Genomic DNA, 13,009 nt, shown 5'->3' with positions numbered 1-13,009 from the left:
GCATACAGACATGTCCTGCAGTGCTACATGCCCCACCAACTTCAAGTCCCTTGAAGTTATATGCTCACACGACAAGCACAGCAGCAGTGCTCCACAGGCACACCAATGCCCGCTATGAACCAGGCAGAGCATGGTGGGGCAAAGCACCAGGTACACGTAGATGTTAAAGCAGGGCTTGTGGAAGCAGTAGGCAGGTGGGAAGAAAGAAGGGTAAAGGGTAACTTTTGAAATTTATGGAGAGGAGGAGGAGAAGAGAGAAGACAAGCCTACGAAGGAATCAAGAGAGGAAGCAGAGCCTCCTTTGCATCTCAGGAATAATAGGTCAAAGCCTTATTTCTGGGCCTCCAGCAGCTGCTGTTTGGAAACCCCTCAAGGCGAGCATAGCTGCTTTGTGGTGCACAAAGGCAGCAGTGCCACCAGCGATATCGACACTTCCCCTAAGTCCTCCCTCTCCCAAATCACTGCTTGCCTCTGAGTCTCCTGCCTCCCAGCATGTGGGCAGCTGGGCTATACGTGAGGAGCAGGAGGGGGGTTTGGAAGAGCCAAGCTGAACAGTAACAGAAAATGCCAGTAACAGTTAGCACACTGGTGGTGGAGCAGTAGAAGTCAGAGAAAAATTAAGAACCTAACTGGTGCATGTGGTCACTGGGCCTTTGTTAGGATCATCCAATTCAGGAGTCTAATTTAGCCATTGCAACTGCTGTGCCATCCAAATTCGGGAGAGAAATAAATGATTCAGCCCACCCACTTCCCTGGGCTGCCAGATCCTGGCTCGCTACATACTCAGTAGAAGGAATTATTTCTGATGACTAAATTGGACATCATAGTAAATGCTGTGAACACACACCTCTGGGTCTGTGTCTACAGAGCATTAAGAAAAATAATTTAATAAAATTTAGCTAAGGGCTACATTTCCAAAAGGCTCTTTAAAATTAAAGCTCTATTCACTATTAAGAACTGTTGCAGTATAACAAAGACAGGAAGGGAAGCGGAACAGGACAACTGGAGACGCCTTATATGCCATTAGTAAGCCAAAATCCCTGATGTGAGTCTGTGCTCTAGGAACATAAAGAGAAAGGTCAAGAGGAGGAAAAAGTGCAAGGGAAAGGACAGCTTATTTTAAACTGCTTCTTTTGGCAAAGCCAATAAATCTTGGAGAATAATACTACAGATAATTCAATTGTCCCCTGAAGACTCAGTGTGTAAAATATGGAGACTAAATTAGATCTTTTAACACTGAAACTGGGGGATTTTAGCCCTGCTTTAAGTGCAGATTTTTACATAACTTTAACTATGGAGTGATTTTGGATCCCTCTGTTATATAACATTATTAAACAAAGCAAACCTGTTACAGAAGGAAGCAAAACCCAGTCAATAGGAAGCAGATAGATCACAGGCTTTGATGCTGTAAGGATTAAGCACTGTTTGTATTCCAGGGAATACCTAGAGGCCAGACCTTTAGACATCTGCTTGTGAGTGTTTTGTGGAAGATATTAATGACTTCCAAAAGACCTGACCTACCATCTTGGTTAGCAAAGGAGCTGCAGGTGAATGGGAGACAGAAAAGACAGAATTGATAAAGTATAGAAGAACGCACTTGTGGTTGGCGGCTAGGACCAAAGCAGGGCTCGGAGGCTTGAACTGAGGTCCCAGCTTTGTGTTTTGCCATCCTGAGCAAAATACTTGACTGCCTGATGACTCAGTTTCTCCATCTGCATGACAAGGATATGAACACTTCCTCCTCTCTTATTTGTTCTCTATACTTTGGGTGTAGATGTTGAGTCTCACCATTTAAGTGCAAATATAGTGCAGAGTCCTCTTACCAAGGGCTTCTGGATACTACTTCAGCCAGCTCTTAATACCTGTGGGCATTTATCTGGGATGCAGAATAAATATGCTACAGACATGCAGATACTGGATCTGGAGACCTGCTCCATTCCAGATCCTTGCCTGAGAAAAATCGGCTGTTGTGGCTCATGGAACAGAAAAGAGCAAGGTGCAAATAAACTGCACTAAGCCAGCCTGGGGCAGCAGAGCCAGAACTAATAAATGTTACTGTCCCAAAGCTGCCTGCTATAACACCACCCGTAATCTCCTGTTTCTTCCATTGTCCAGTGTATCTCAGCCCCCAACTATCCTGGTTGACAATATTATTATATATCCTACATATTAATTACGTAATTATTATTATTAGACAAAAGCACGAATTACTATTGTTTAACAAATATAAATAACTAAAAAGCACAGGAGATCAGATAAAGCTCAGGATCCATAAAAGATCACAGTGTTTCCCTCTGTGCTTCTGTGCCACAAGATTCTTCTAACTCAGATTGACATTTATTGTCACCAACATCAGAAGTAAACTCCTTGGGTGACTACTCATGCTGTTTTCAGATTGATTCTCAGCTCTGCATCAGTCACTGAGACTGGCACATTAGCTGATAAATCAACTGACAAATGCCTGTGCATTTTGATATCATGCAATATAGCTGCCTGCTCGGAGCCTGCCAGGGTAATAGTCTGATGAATGATCAGTAGAGCCATTTGATGCCATTACTCCTTGCTTAACAATTCTCTCTCAAGGATCCAAAAAGAAGGGGATCGGTCTCCCTAGCTCCTCATCCATCACGGAGGATCCTCACAGTGGGCTTGAAGCCCATGTAAAAGCACCGTGTCAGCATCTCATTCAGGAACAGCTGCTGCTCACAGCTCATGAAATCCTTCTGTCTAGCTGTCTTGCAGTAGACACTTAACTGCCGGCTGCGTGAGCCACAACAAAGTGCGTCACTGCTTCTCATACACGAGAGGCTCAGAAACACAAAGGGATCCAGAAGGAGAAAGGAAGAAAAGACAGTAGGAAGGGGGAGGCACTGGCTAAGAAAAGGAGTTATAGGAGTGCGAATCAAAGGGGGGGGGGGAGGGAGAAAATTTGGGGAAGGGTGAGAGAGGCAGAGATGCAAAGACCTCCTTTCCTCCTGAAATGGCTGCCAGTCACTCTTCCCTTCTTATGGAGAGGGGAGAGAGGAGCTGGGGACTAGTCACAAGCAGGTAGACACTAGCTAGACATGATGGGAGGAAATCTGCCCTCATCCTGGAAATAAGCCTTATTTCATTCACCCACTGGAGAAGAGAGATGTGAGATGAGCTGTACCTCTGTGACTGACATGCTAACCTGGACAACACCTATATGAGGAGAGCTGTACCCCCATGAATGACATGAAAACTTGGACATCACCTTCAGGCAGTTGCCTGCACAACACAGCAGACACCACCTCTGAGACTCCACAAGAATCACCCCTTTTGAAAATGGGCACAGAAAAGGAGAGTCTTTGGGTGAGCTGGTCTGTTTTACCTGTGGGAGGGCTTGAACAACTGTATCCAGCAGTGCTCGCATTCCTGTGGCCATCTTCAGTAGCTTCAGGACTGTCACAAGCACAAGAGAAGTGTCACTCAGATTGAGCTCAGAAGGTCCATCCTTTGTCTCACTTACTAATGGCAGTAGCACAAGACAGATGTCCTGTCTTCCCTTATCCTAGAAAACCTGGATTGTCCTCCTTGGCCCCCTTCTCCCTTTTCCCACTTCTTTTGACTGTACAACCCCAGTGGTTCCTTCTCCTCCAGTCCATCTCCTTCTTACAAAATACTTTCTGCCACCCATGCCTATCAGGCTTCTTCTGCTTCACCGAGACAGTCTGGCCAAGAGCCCTCTTTCTCCCAGCAATGTGTATCACAATTCTCCCTCTGCTTTGATTTTTTGTCCTTTGCTTTCTCTTCCTCCAGCCACCATCTGTTAAGACAGCTTAGCACACCTTGGCCACCTCCAGGAAGTTTCAGTCCTCCCCCATGCAAACTTTAACCTGCTTGGTGGCCCCTTCTCCAACCACCACTACCATACTTGCCCCATAAAAGCAAAAGAGGGAAAGTTTAGCTCTTGCATGGTCTGCTCACCCTCCTAGCCCTTCACCTCCTGTTAAAAGTGCATCTAAATGCCTGACTAAAGGAATCCAGAAAGCCTCAACCTCTAGGCTGTCCTTCGCCACATCTCCTGCCTCCCTCCCAGGGCTCGGCACAGGGCAAACCCGTGACTCTACAGCAACTGCTCAATGAGTCATGGCACCAAGTCCCACCCATGGCCACCCACACCCCTGCCTCTGGCTAGTGTCTCTCTCACCCCGGGCGATACGCAGCACTCTCATGATCCGGATGATGGTGGGGTTAATTGGGAGAGCAGCATTGATTTCAATTTCTTCCAATGTGATGCCCATGACAGAGAGCAGCACAATGGCCAGATCTAGCTGGTTCCACCTTAAGAAGAAAAATCGGAGAGAATAAAGGAAACTGGACTTTTTCTGTTTCTCTGAAAGTCAATTGTCTCCACTTCAACCTAAATATTTCTTTATGTGTGAGTTCAAGGCCCCACTCTGAGTCAGCCTATATGGGCTTTTGCAGACAAACAGAGATTCACTCTGCACACACCCTGAGCAGCCAGAGGCAAGCCAGCCTGATCTGAAAGCATAGAGCTGTGTTACTATGGTGCTATGCTTTGACTAATGGGCTCAAGTTTTTACGGCCTTACTACCGCAAATCAGCTTCATAATATACGTTCTGCTTCAGCATGCTCCCAGTTTGCCTCAAGGGCAGGAAAAAAAATGGCTCTATCTAACCCCACCTCCTTTGCTTTCTAGCCTAACCAGCAGATGCCAACCAAGAGGCAATTTTTGGACAGCTCTTACTATTGCCTAGGCATTGCGGCTCACACAGGCTGAGGCTGGGTCCATGATGTGCAGAACTGGGAGGCAGTCAGGGTGCTCTGCTACCACCTCACACTGCAGATAGGGATCCATCCTCAAAACCTCCACCCCAAAATCACTTGTCTCACAGCCGCAGTTGACATAACCCTCTGCTTACCTGTCTTTGAAGAATCGCCGCAGACCGAAGGCCACCAGCTTGAGGACTGCCTCCAACACAAAGACAGTGGTGAACAGGTAGTTGCAGTACTTGAGGGCGGTCTCCAGGGACTGCCAGCAGAAGGAGAGGGTAAGAAATTGGGGCAAAGACAACATCAAGTAGATAACCTGTGGGGGGACCCTTGCGAGTGCCAGGAATTCATCGGGAGGTGTGGAAGCTGGCCCATGACTTCTGCCTACTACAATGTGGAGGCTGCCTACTAAAGGCAACCATCAGCTGGCTCCTCTGCCACATGTTGTTCTCAGGATCGGTTATTCCTCCTTTCTCCTATACTGCTCAGCATAATGGGGAGGAGGAGGTTATTGCAAGGAGAATCCACCAAGTACCATCAGCCTCCTCTTCTGCCAGTAGCCCATGTCACCTGCATGCCACCATGTTATTGGAGCTGGCATAGCTATCAGCCAGGATTGAGGCACAAAGGTTACTCCAGTTGCAGATACATTTCTGATGGGAAGAAACCACCCCTATGCTTTGGCCTAGGGTAGGCATATGTCATATCTCTTAGTTGTTTGGCTTCTGGTTCTTTTATGTGCTGCACTTTCTCCACTATCAAGGACCAGTGTAAGCAGTGGGCACATCTGGTGGCACTTTGTACTGGAAGGGTTTGAAGCACTTTGGCAAGATTCTTTAGCAGAGCCTGACAGCAGGCTGGCATGGCTGGACCTGTGTTCCAGGAGAAGGAGCTGAGGAGTGAGGGAGTGAATTGTTCAGGCCTGATGTGAGGATGACAACAGATAAAGGTTGAGAGTTCCTGCCTGGGCACCAAGAAGGGCAAGATCAAAGACGGGCAGTTCGGCAAGATGGGCAAGAAACAGAGGAGCCTGGCAGTGGATTTGAATGAGGAGAGACAGATTCAATTCCTGATCAAAGCCTGAGCTACCTTGGACAGCATCTGCTCAGACACCAGAGCTGTCACCTAAACCAAGGGTCTCCTGAAGAGAAAACTCAAATGCCACCAGGCAGATGTCATGATGAATACTTTGTCTGCATATGGAGGCAGAAATCTGCTTTGATATGTGCAGCATACATTTTTTTTTCCACCAAAGGCATCTAGAGCTTTGCCAGGAATACTGAGAGATCTTTCCCAACCAAAGTAGAAAACTTGTTTGGCCTTCAAGACCCTTCACTGGGGATCAACCCCTGCAGCTGAGAGAGGCTCTGCTCAGTGCTTTGGTCCTGCAGCTTCTCTTACGGAAAAACGGTGGCTCAGTAAAGACATCCTATCCCATGACACACAACCAGCCACTCTAGTCCTCTCAGGTCAGGCCACATGGCAGGAGAATTGGACTGACATTGGGAAATCTGATGCAAAGCCTGAAGCTCCCAAGACATTGCTGCTTCCACCACTCCTCCTGTTAGGATCCAGAGCAACACACAAAGCAGACCAGCCAGCTAAATTTGGATGACCCACATACCTACTTAATAATATAAAGCACAGAGACTTTATTGCATCATGCTTTCTAGGGGCCCAAATCTTGCTTAGATGTCTCCTCCCTATTGATTTTAATGGATAACAAGTGTTTGAGTCAAGGCTACCTTTCTAGATATGTACAAAACTCTTCACATAACTTTGCCTACTACATTAACTCTTGCAATGTTTTAGCACTACCTTTTAGAGACACTCAAGTGCCCTACCTATGCTGGTGGGCAGTGGCCATCAGAGAGCTGTAGCAAAATAACATAATGACTAGAAGCAGGAGTTATCTCCATGATCTCACTCACCACAGGTTGGTTGTAGTGCTCCAAGGACATAGTGACCACGTTGAGGCAGATGATGAAAGTGATGAAGATGTCCAGATAGTGGCTGGTGCAGACCGAATGAATAAGGAGGCGTATGGGGCAATAGGTAGCATAGTACGGCAGACGCTGTGCCTCTTCAGTGGAAAGAGGGAGATGGGCAGAGTTAGGGAGAAATTGGAAGAAAGAGAGAAATGGTTAAGAAACACTGAGGAGGGGGCAGGCATAAGAGTGGTGATAGGTGTCAAAAGAAAAGGCAATGAAGGTGGGAGAGAAAAAGAACAGAAAAGTATTAAGTAAAAGATATGGGACATAGGAAGGAGGAAAAAAATGCAAAATAGAGAAAAGTAGAAGTGAGGAAAAAATAAGTAGAAAAAAGACAAGGAGAGGAACGCTAGAAAGAAAATCTGTTAGTCTTATGTTTGTGGGAATGGTGCTAAATCAGCATTTCATGCCTTGACAAATTAAGACCACAAATGATAAAAGGGAGCAGATGGTTCCAGGAGAGGCCCTGGAGTGTCACAGAAGAGAGGGGGAAAACTGGAGCAAAGAAAGGGAAAGCATGCCCACAGGCTATGAACAGAAGAAAACAATCAGTCTGGGGTAGCAGGGAAGATTTCCAGGGGCAAGTATGCTTTTGCAATTTTTGTCTAAAGGTAATACAGAAGAGGACGGAAACGCCAGGAAAAGGGCTTGCTTCATCACAGAGGGTCTGGGACCCCAAGGAGTAACACTGCAACATTGAAGGAAAGAGTCAAGAACAAAACACAGCGGTCTTCCTCTTTTTTTCCCCTCCCTCTTCTTTACATTTGGGTTTAAACACAAAGGATGGTCTGTCCAGGTCTTCCCTCAAACGCCATCTGGGTTGCAGAAAGCCCAAGTGGGACTGTCCCAAGCCCAGGAGATGCACTGACATATGTACATCTTGTGTCGAAAGTGCATACCAGCATGTGCACAAGGGTATTCTTGGTACAAGTTATCTCCTGAGGGGCAGGGTGCTAAAATCCCAGTGGCTTCCCCAGAGTCTCAGCAGGCCTTGTCAGCCACCCCTCTCCCCCAGACCGCCCCAGTGAGGTGCATAGCGACACGGCAGTGGTGCGAGGAGGAAGGCTGAGAGCACGGCCACAAGCGATGCATTTTGGAGACCGGTCCATTGGGAAAGAAAAAGAAGAGGAGAAGGTTTTTCTCAGAAAACCTTGGCCTACGAACCAACCAAACACTTAGGCTGTGCCTTACTCCTTCGCTTCTTCTCCAGGCGGCGCAACCGCTTCTCCTCCCGCCGGCGTGCCTCCTCAGCCTCCTGGTGCTGCCGGCACTTGTGGAAGTTCTCCACCACCACCCCCACGAACATGTTGAGCACAAAGAAGCTGACAATAAGGAGGAAGGAGATGAAGTAGAGGAGCATCCAGGGGTTGTTGTTGGTCACCGGCTGGAGGAAGGGGGAAGAACAGAGGCAGTCAATCAGTTGGATGCTAGGTGGTATGTAAATGATGGAGGTTATGGAGGGGTTATGGAAATCAGGGGAGTGGACTGGGAAGAGCTGGGGGTACAGGCAAGGCAGCTTGTGGTTGGCTGACTCGATTTTGGCATCAGCTGGCAATTGATGGAGTGGGTGGGAGTCAAGGGCAAGGGCCCATCTGCGCAGAATCACCCACAATTCAGGCATAACCCCAGCCACAGGCTGAATACAACACCAGTATTGGTGTCCAGGCACCAGGAACACCTTTGGCTCAAGGGCAAGTAGAGACCGCATCCATATGTGGCCAAAACAGCAACGAGACCAGAACAGAAATGTCATTCAGGCTCAGAGAGAAAGGAAGCCTTGACTCTGACTGGGTCTCCTGACAAAAAGCCTACAAAGCCAACAGTGATGCACTTTGTGCAGAGGTTCAGGGGTAAATGGAGCATCATCCCTGAGGTTCAAGCCTGTGGGACTACATCCCATGGCAGGTGCCTACACTGGACACTATCAACGTGACTGCCTTAGTAGTAGAGGAATAAGGATGCAGTGGGCAGCAGCCCGACAGTCTCTGCTTTGCAAGGTATTAAAATAACCACCTACGGGTCAGGAGGGAGCCAGCATGCCCAGAAAGCCACATGGCTTTGTTGCTCTGTCATTACAAATGGATAAACACCCGCTGTGAGATCCAAACCGAGCAGAGGGTGACTGCACAGCCCACAGCTGCACCTCCCTGCATGGACCAGGCATGACCCTGACCCCTTGCAAATAGGTGAGCAAAGGATTCAGAAGGGCCCTGAAAGGGACACTTGGTTTGAAAGAGGTGTCTGAAGCAGGATGTGAAAGCAGCTTTCCACTAGTCTGAGGAAAGTGGAAAAGGTCCTTTCACAAGGAAATCTTCTTACCTGCTGGTCAACAGCCACAGCATCTAGTCCATTATACATAATATTGACCCAGCCATCCTTGGAAGCCAGAACAAAGAGGGACATCAGAGCCTGCAACATATAAAGCAAAGCAGATGTGGAGCAGGGGCATCTGGCAATCTGGGAAAAAAAATCATGGGTTTACGCTCTAACACACACAACATTGAAATGCTCTTTCTGCCTGTTGTCTCTGCACACATCAAAACCTGCTACTTCCTCTGTGGAGGAGAGGTGGGGGGGACAGGAAGCCACGTGCAGCCAAACCCACCAGAGGAGAGAGGTTGTGAAGAACATCTGCTTCATGGCAGGAGGAAAAAGAAAATAAAGCTCTCTGCTGCAACCACTTTTCTTTCCCCCCACAATATGTAAGCATCATCCTGATACCGACCTACTAGTGACGTAGCTTCTGCATGAATATCCATGCCAAATAACCGCCCCTCCTGGCCCAGGGATCAGGCTTTCCAGGCACTACATCTGTGCCCCAGGGACGGGTACGTATATGAAGAGACAAACCCTGTGCTGGGTTCCCATCTGAGACAGGGCCTGTGGGCACACTTACCTGTCCCAGGTTGTCGAAGTTATACTTGTGGTGCACCCACTTGTAGTTGGCAGCCACACAGTCGGACCGATTGGTGATGTTCCTGATGTCGACTCCCAGGCAGTGGTAAAACTTGCCTTTGAAAAGCTGCAGGAGGGGAGTGACCCCATCAGCCCATTTCCCCACAGGGTTCCCCATGCTCCCTGGGATGTGCAGAAGCTCCCGAGATGGTGGGTGTGCTGCAGGGCTGCAAGCCAGGTGGAGCATGACAGGTAGGGAGGACCACAAATGTGACATAAAGCACAGGCTCAAACATTGTTAAGGAGCCAGGGCCACCCTTGTAAACCCACACTGGCTTTTCAGCCTCCTCTGTTGCCCCAGACCAGCAGTGACTGTAAGCCCTTACCATCTGACAGCCTTTAGGGCAGCCTTTCTGGGTGCAATTAGAGCCTCCAGTCCCCAAGAGAATCTCCCCTCCCTGCTTCCCAGTTACTGAGAGAGCTGATGGGAAAAGAAGATCTCATCTGAGGGTAAAGAACCAGAAAAAGCATCCCCTGCTTCTCAGATACTTTTTTTTTTTTTCACAAAGCTGCACCGCACTGCTGTGGCTCTTCTGCCCAGGGCTCCTTTCCCCATATGGAAGGTACTGGATTGTGCATTTGTACAGATGCATCAGAGCAGACTAAGTATAGCGCATTCCCTGAGATGGAAGTAACACCCACGCCCTTGCTCCTCTGCAATGCAACAGCCAAAAATAAAGAGGATTAAATAAAAAAAATTTATTTAAGGTTGTGGGTGGATTTAGGGCTCAGAGCAAGGGGGAGAAACAGAGCTGACTGGAGGCAGGGTTTGTGCACCCAGGCACTGAGTTGCTTGCCCTCGTGGTGCGACATGGATGTGCCCGGTGAGCCCTGTTCTGTGCCAGCCCTGGGCCCTCCCTATAATGCTGACCCAAACCCTGATCTAACTCCTGCCAGGTGTGAGCATTAACTCCTGTCTTGCATATGCAACAACACTTGCACTGGCTGAGCACCTGGCTGTCCTTGCCAAAGGCTGCAGGGACAATATGGTGGGAGACAGCTCATGGAGAAGGGCAGGTGCAGAAAACTTCCTGGCTTGCTGGTCCCTTCTGCTCTGCTTGGTTCCCTACGACTGTTGTAACGCCTGTGGGTACAGGTGCCCATGATAGGGGTGGAGGAATGGGGGCATGTCTGATGGGCAGTAACAACCTACCTGCACACCCAGGATGCCAAAGATGATGAAGAAAGCACAGCAGATGAGGACAATGTTTCCTATGGGCTTAAGGGAAGAAATGAGTGTCTCCACCACCAGCTTCAGGCCAGGGGCTCGGCTGATGACTCTGGAAGGGAAGGAACGGGAGGGGTGACAAGGGGATAGGGCAGGGATGTTTGGCCTAAGCTAAGCATTTTCAGCAGCAGCGGACCCCTGCTCTCCCTGCGCAGTGACCCATCAGTGGGGATCACTCCCCTGCAACCAAAAAGCCTCTTCTGTCCTATGGGTTGGCTGTTTCATTAGGTACCTCCAAGGCCAGAGCCGTATGGCTAAGGGAAACCTCCCTGTGGCTTATGGCTTGTCAAAGACCACATTTTGCCTGGCGCAGCAGGATCTGACTCTGGGACCTTTCCTGGGGGCCCGGTAGGAAGAGGGGGCCGAGCAGGGCTCGGTGGGGCTCTGACCGAAGTGGACGTAAGGTGCGCAGCAGCCGGAGGACTCGCAGCACCCCCAGGATTTTGGCGCCACCAGCAGAGGCCACCGAGACCACAATGTCAATGAGAGACACGAAGACCAAGAAGCCATCCAAGATGTTCCAGCTGCTGCGGAGATAAGCCTGATCCCCAAAATACAGGCCTAGAGAGACCACCTACAAGAGAGGGGAGAGGAGAGGGGGTTAAATGGGGGTTAAATGCCCTTGTAGAGGGCAGCTATGGAGAGAAAGGGAGGATGGGGAACGGTTATCAACTTCACATGACACTGAAGTGTCATCTCATGATTTTTTCCTTTCACCTGGAAGGCTATGAAGGAAAACATCTTTGGGAAAAGTGGCGTCACATAACTCCAAAATTAACAGGGCCATGATGTCTTCTCACCTTTCCTCTGCCTCCCTGAGCAACAGGACACTGTAGGGAACACACAGGAAACCTCTCCCTGCCATACCACAGACCCAGGGCAAATCTCCCAGTTCAGAGATCATCTGGGAGGCAAAATCGGGCACCAAAACCCATACTTTGGTCTTCAAGGGGGTGGTTTGATTTTCAGCAATTCTCAATACCAGTAGGTGCTACAGAAATCGCTGGCCTTGGGGAGAGCTAAACAACCTGCAAATCATGGCTGTAAATCAGGTATGAATTTCAGCTGTTTAACTTCAGGCATCCCATTTTAGGACTCTCTCGCAATCACAAGAGGGGAATAATAAGATTTCCCTATTGCTGAAAAGTACTTAGACACCTATTGAATAATTATCTCAACTAAGATCATGTTATTAATATTGTTGCTATTTCCCCCATTCTTGCTCCAGGAGAAATGGAATGGACATTTGACATCATTACAAAATTCATACCTGAAGGCCAGCTATTCTTCCTAGATACTAAGATCCTTTTGGATTTAAAGCCTAGGATAAGCATAGCCTCTATGCCTGACAAGAGGGGACAACCCCAGGCAGTATCTGCCTTTACTGAGGTAGAGAGAAGGACTGGCATACTGAAAAGAATGAGAGATTTTAGAAGGGTGCTGAGTAAACTTGAACCTTGTTGCTCCTGACACTAGGAAAAGGCTCTGAGCTGTTCACCTCCAGCAACTTACCTTCAGTGTCATCTCAGCTACAAAAATTGCTGTGAAAATGTAGTTGGACACAGTGAGAAAGATTCTCTCCTAGAAAAAACAGAGAAAGGCCTTAAATGTATCTTGACTTCTTCTTGTTACTCTGTCAGGCCCCTCTGATGAATTTGAAATCTTTTGCTTTCCTGTGAAGGGTCTGAAAGTTGGGGAAATAGGAGAGGTGCCCTTGGCAAAGGTCAGTGCTCGGCAGCTTTTGGCTCATATACCTTGGCTTGGCCACATCCCACAGCTGGGACAGAATCCTATGCAACTTTGCAATAGCACAGTGGATGGCACTCGCAATGCATCCTGCAAATCTGGTTTCAAGGCACTCTCTGCCCCGTTCTGCCAGTGCTGCTCAGTCCTGACCTGGTGCATTGACCTGGGACTTCTTCCTGAAGGGCTGCTGAGCACTGACCACTGGATTGTGTGTAAGTGCAGTAGTCTGGGGGTCAGCTAAGGCAGACAGGCAGAAAAAGCCATTTCACTTGCCAGCTTGAGCCACCTCCAAGATAGCTCAAAAGCAGCATACATGAATGGTGACATGCC

At 48.5% G+C, this 13,009-nt stretch overlaps 1 protein-coding gene across 2 annotated transcripts in view; it reads right to left on the bottom strand.

The window, feature by feature from the left end:
• The window catches only part of CACNA1I (calcium voltage-gated channel subunit alpha1 I), a 158,799-nt gene that overhangs the window by 11,557 nt on the left and 134,233 nt on the right, over positions 1-13,009 (bottom strand). The window contains exons 19-28 of one of the 2 annotated variants that reach the window (XM_086469345.1): positions 12,446-12,514; positions 11,323-11,507; positions 10,859-10,985; positions 9,647-9,772; positions 9,070-9,159; positions 7,915-8,134; positions 6,691-6,842; positions 4,909-5,018; positions 4,172-4,305; positions 3,353-3,423 (exon numbers count right to left, since the gene is read on the bottom strand). In XM_086469345.1, the coding sequence (XP_086325471.1) occupies positions 3,353-3,423; positions 4,172-4,305; positions 4,909-5,018; positions 6,691-6,842; positions 7,915-8,134; positions 9,070-9,159; positions 9,647-9,772; positions 10,859-10,985; positions 11,323-11,507; positions 12,446-12,514 (1,284 nt within the window). The remainder of the gene's footprint in view (positions 1-3,352; positions 3,424-4,171; positions 4,306-4,908; positions 5,019-6,690; positions 6,843-7,914; positions 8,135-9,069; positions 9,160-9,646; positions 9,773-10,858; positions 10,986-11,322; positions 11,508-12,445; positions 12,515-13,009) is intronic. The other variant, XM_086469351.1, reaches the window with a different exon arrangement.

This window comes from Leptosomus discolor, chromosome 1, assembly GCF_034619465.1.
Source record: "Leptosomus discolor isolate bLepDis1 chromosome 1, bLepDis1.hap2, whole genome shotgun sequence".
Classification (NCBI taxonomy): Eukaryota; Metazoa; Chordata; class Aves; order Leptosomiformes; family Leptosomidae; genus Leptosomus; species Leptosomus discolor.
The sequence above is the reverse complement of the archived record's forward strand: the minus strand, read 5'-3'. Positions and strand labels throughout refer to the sequence as shown.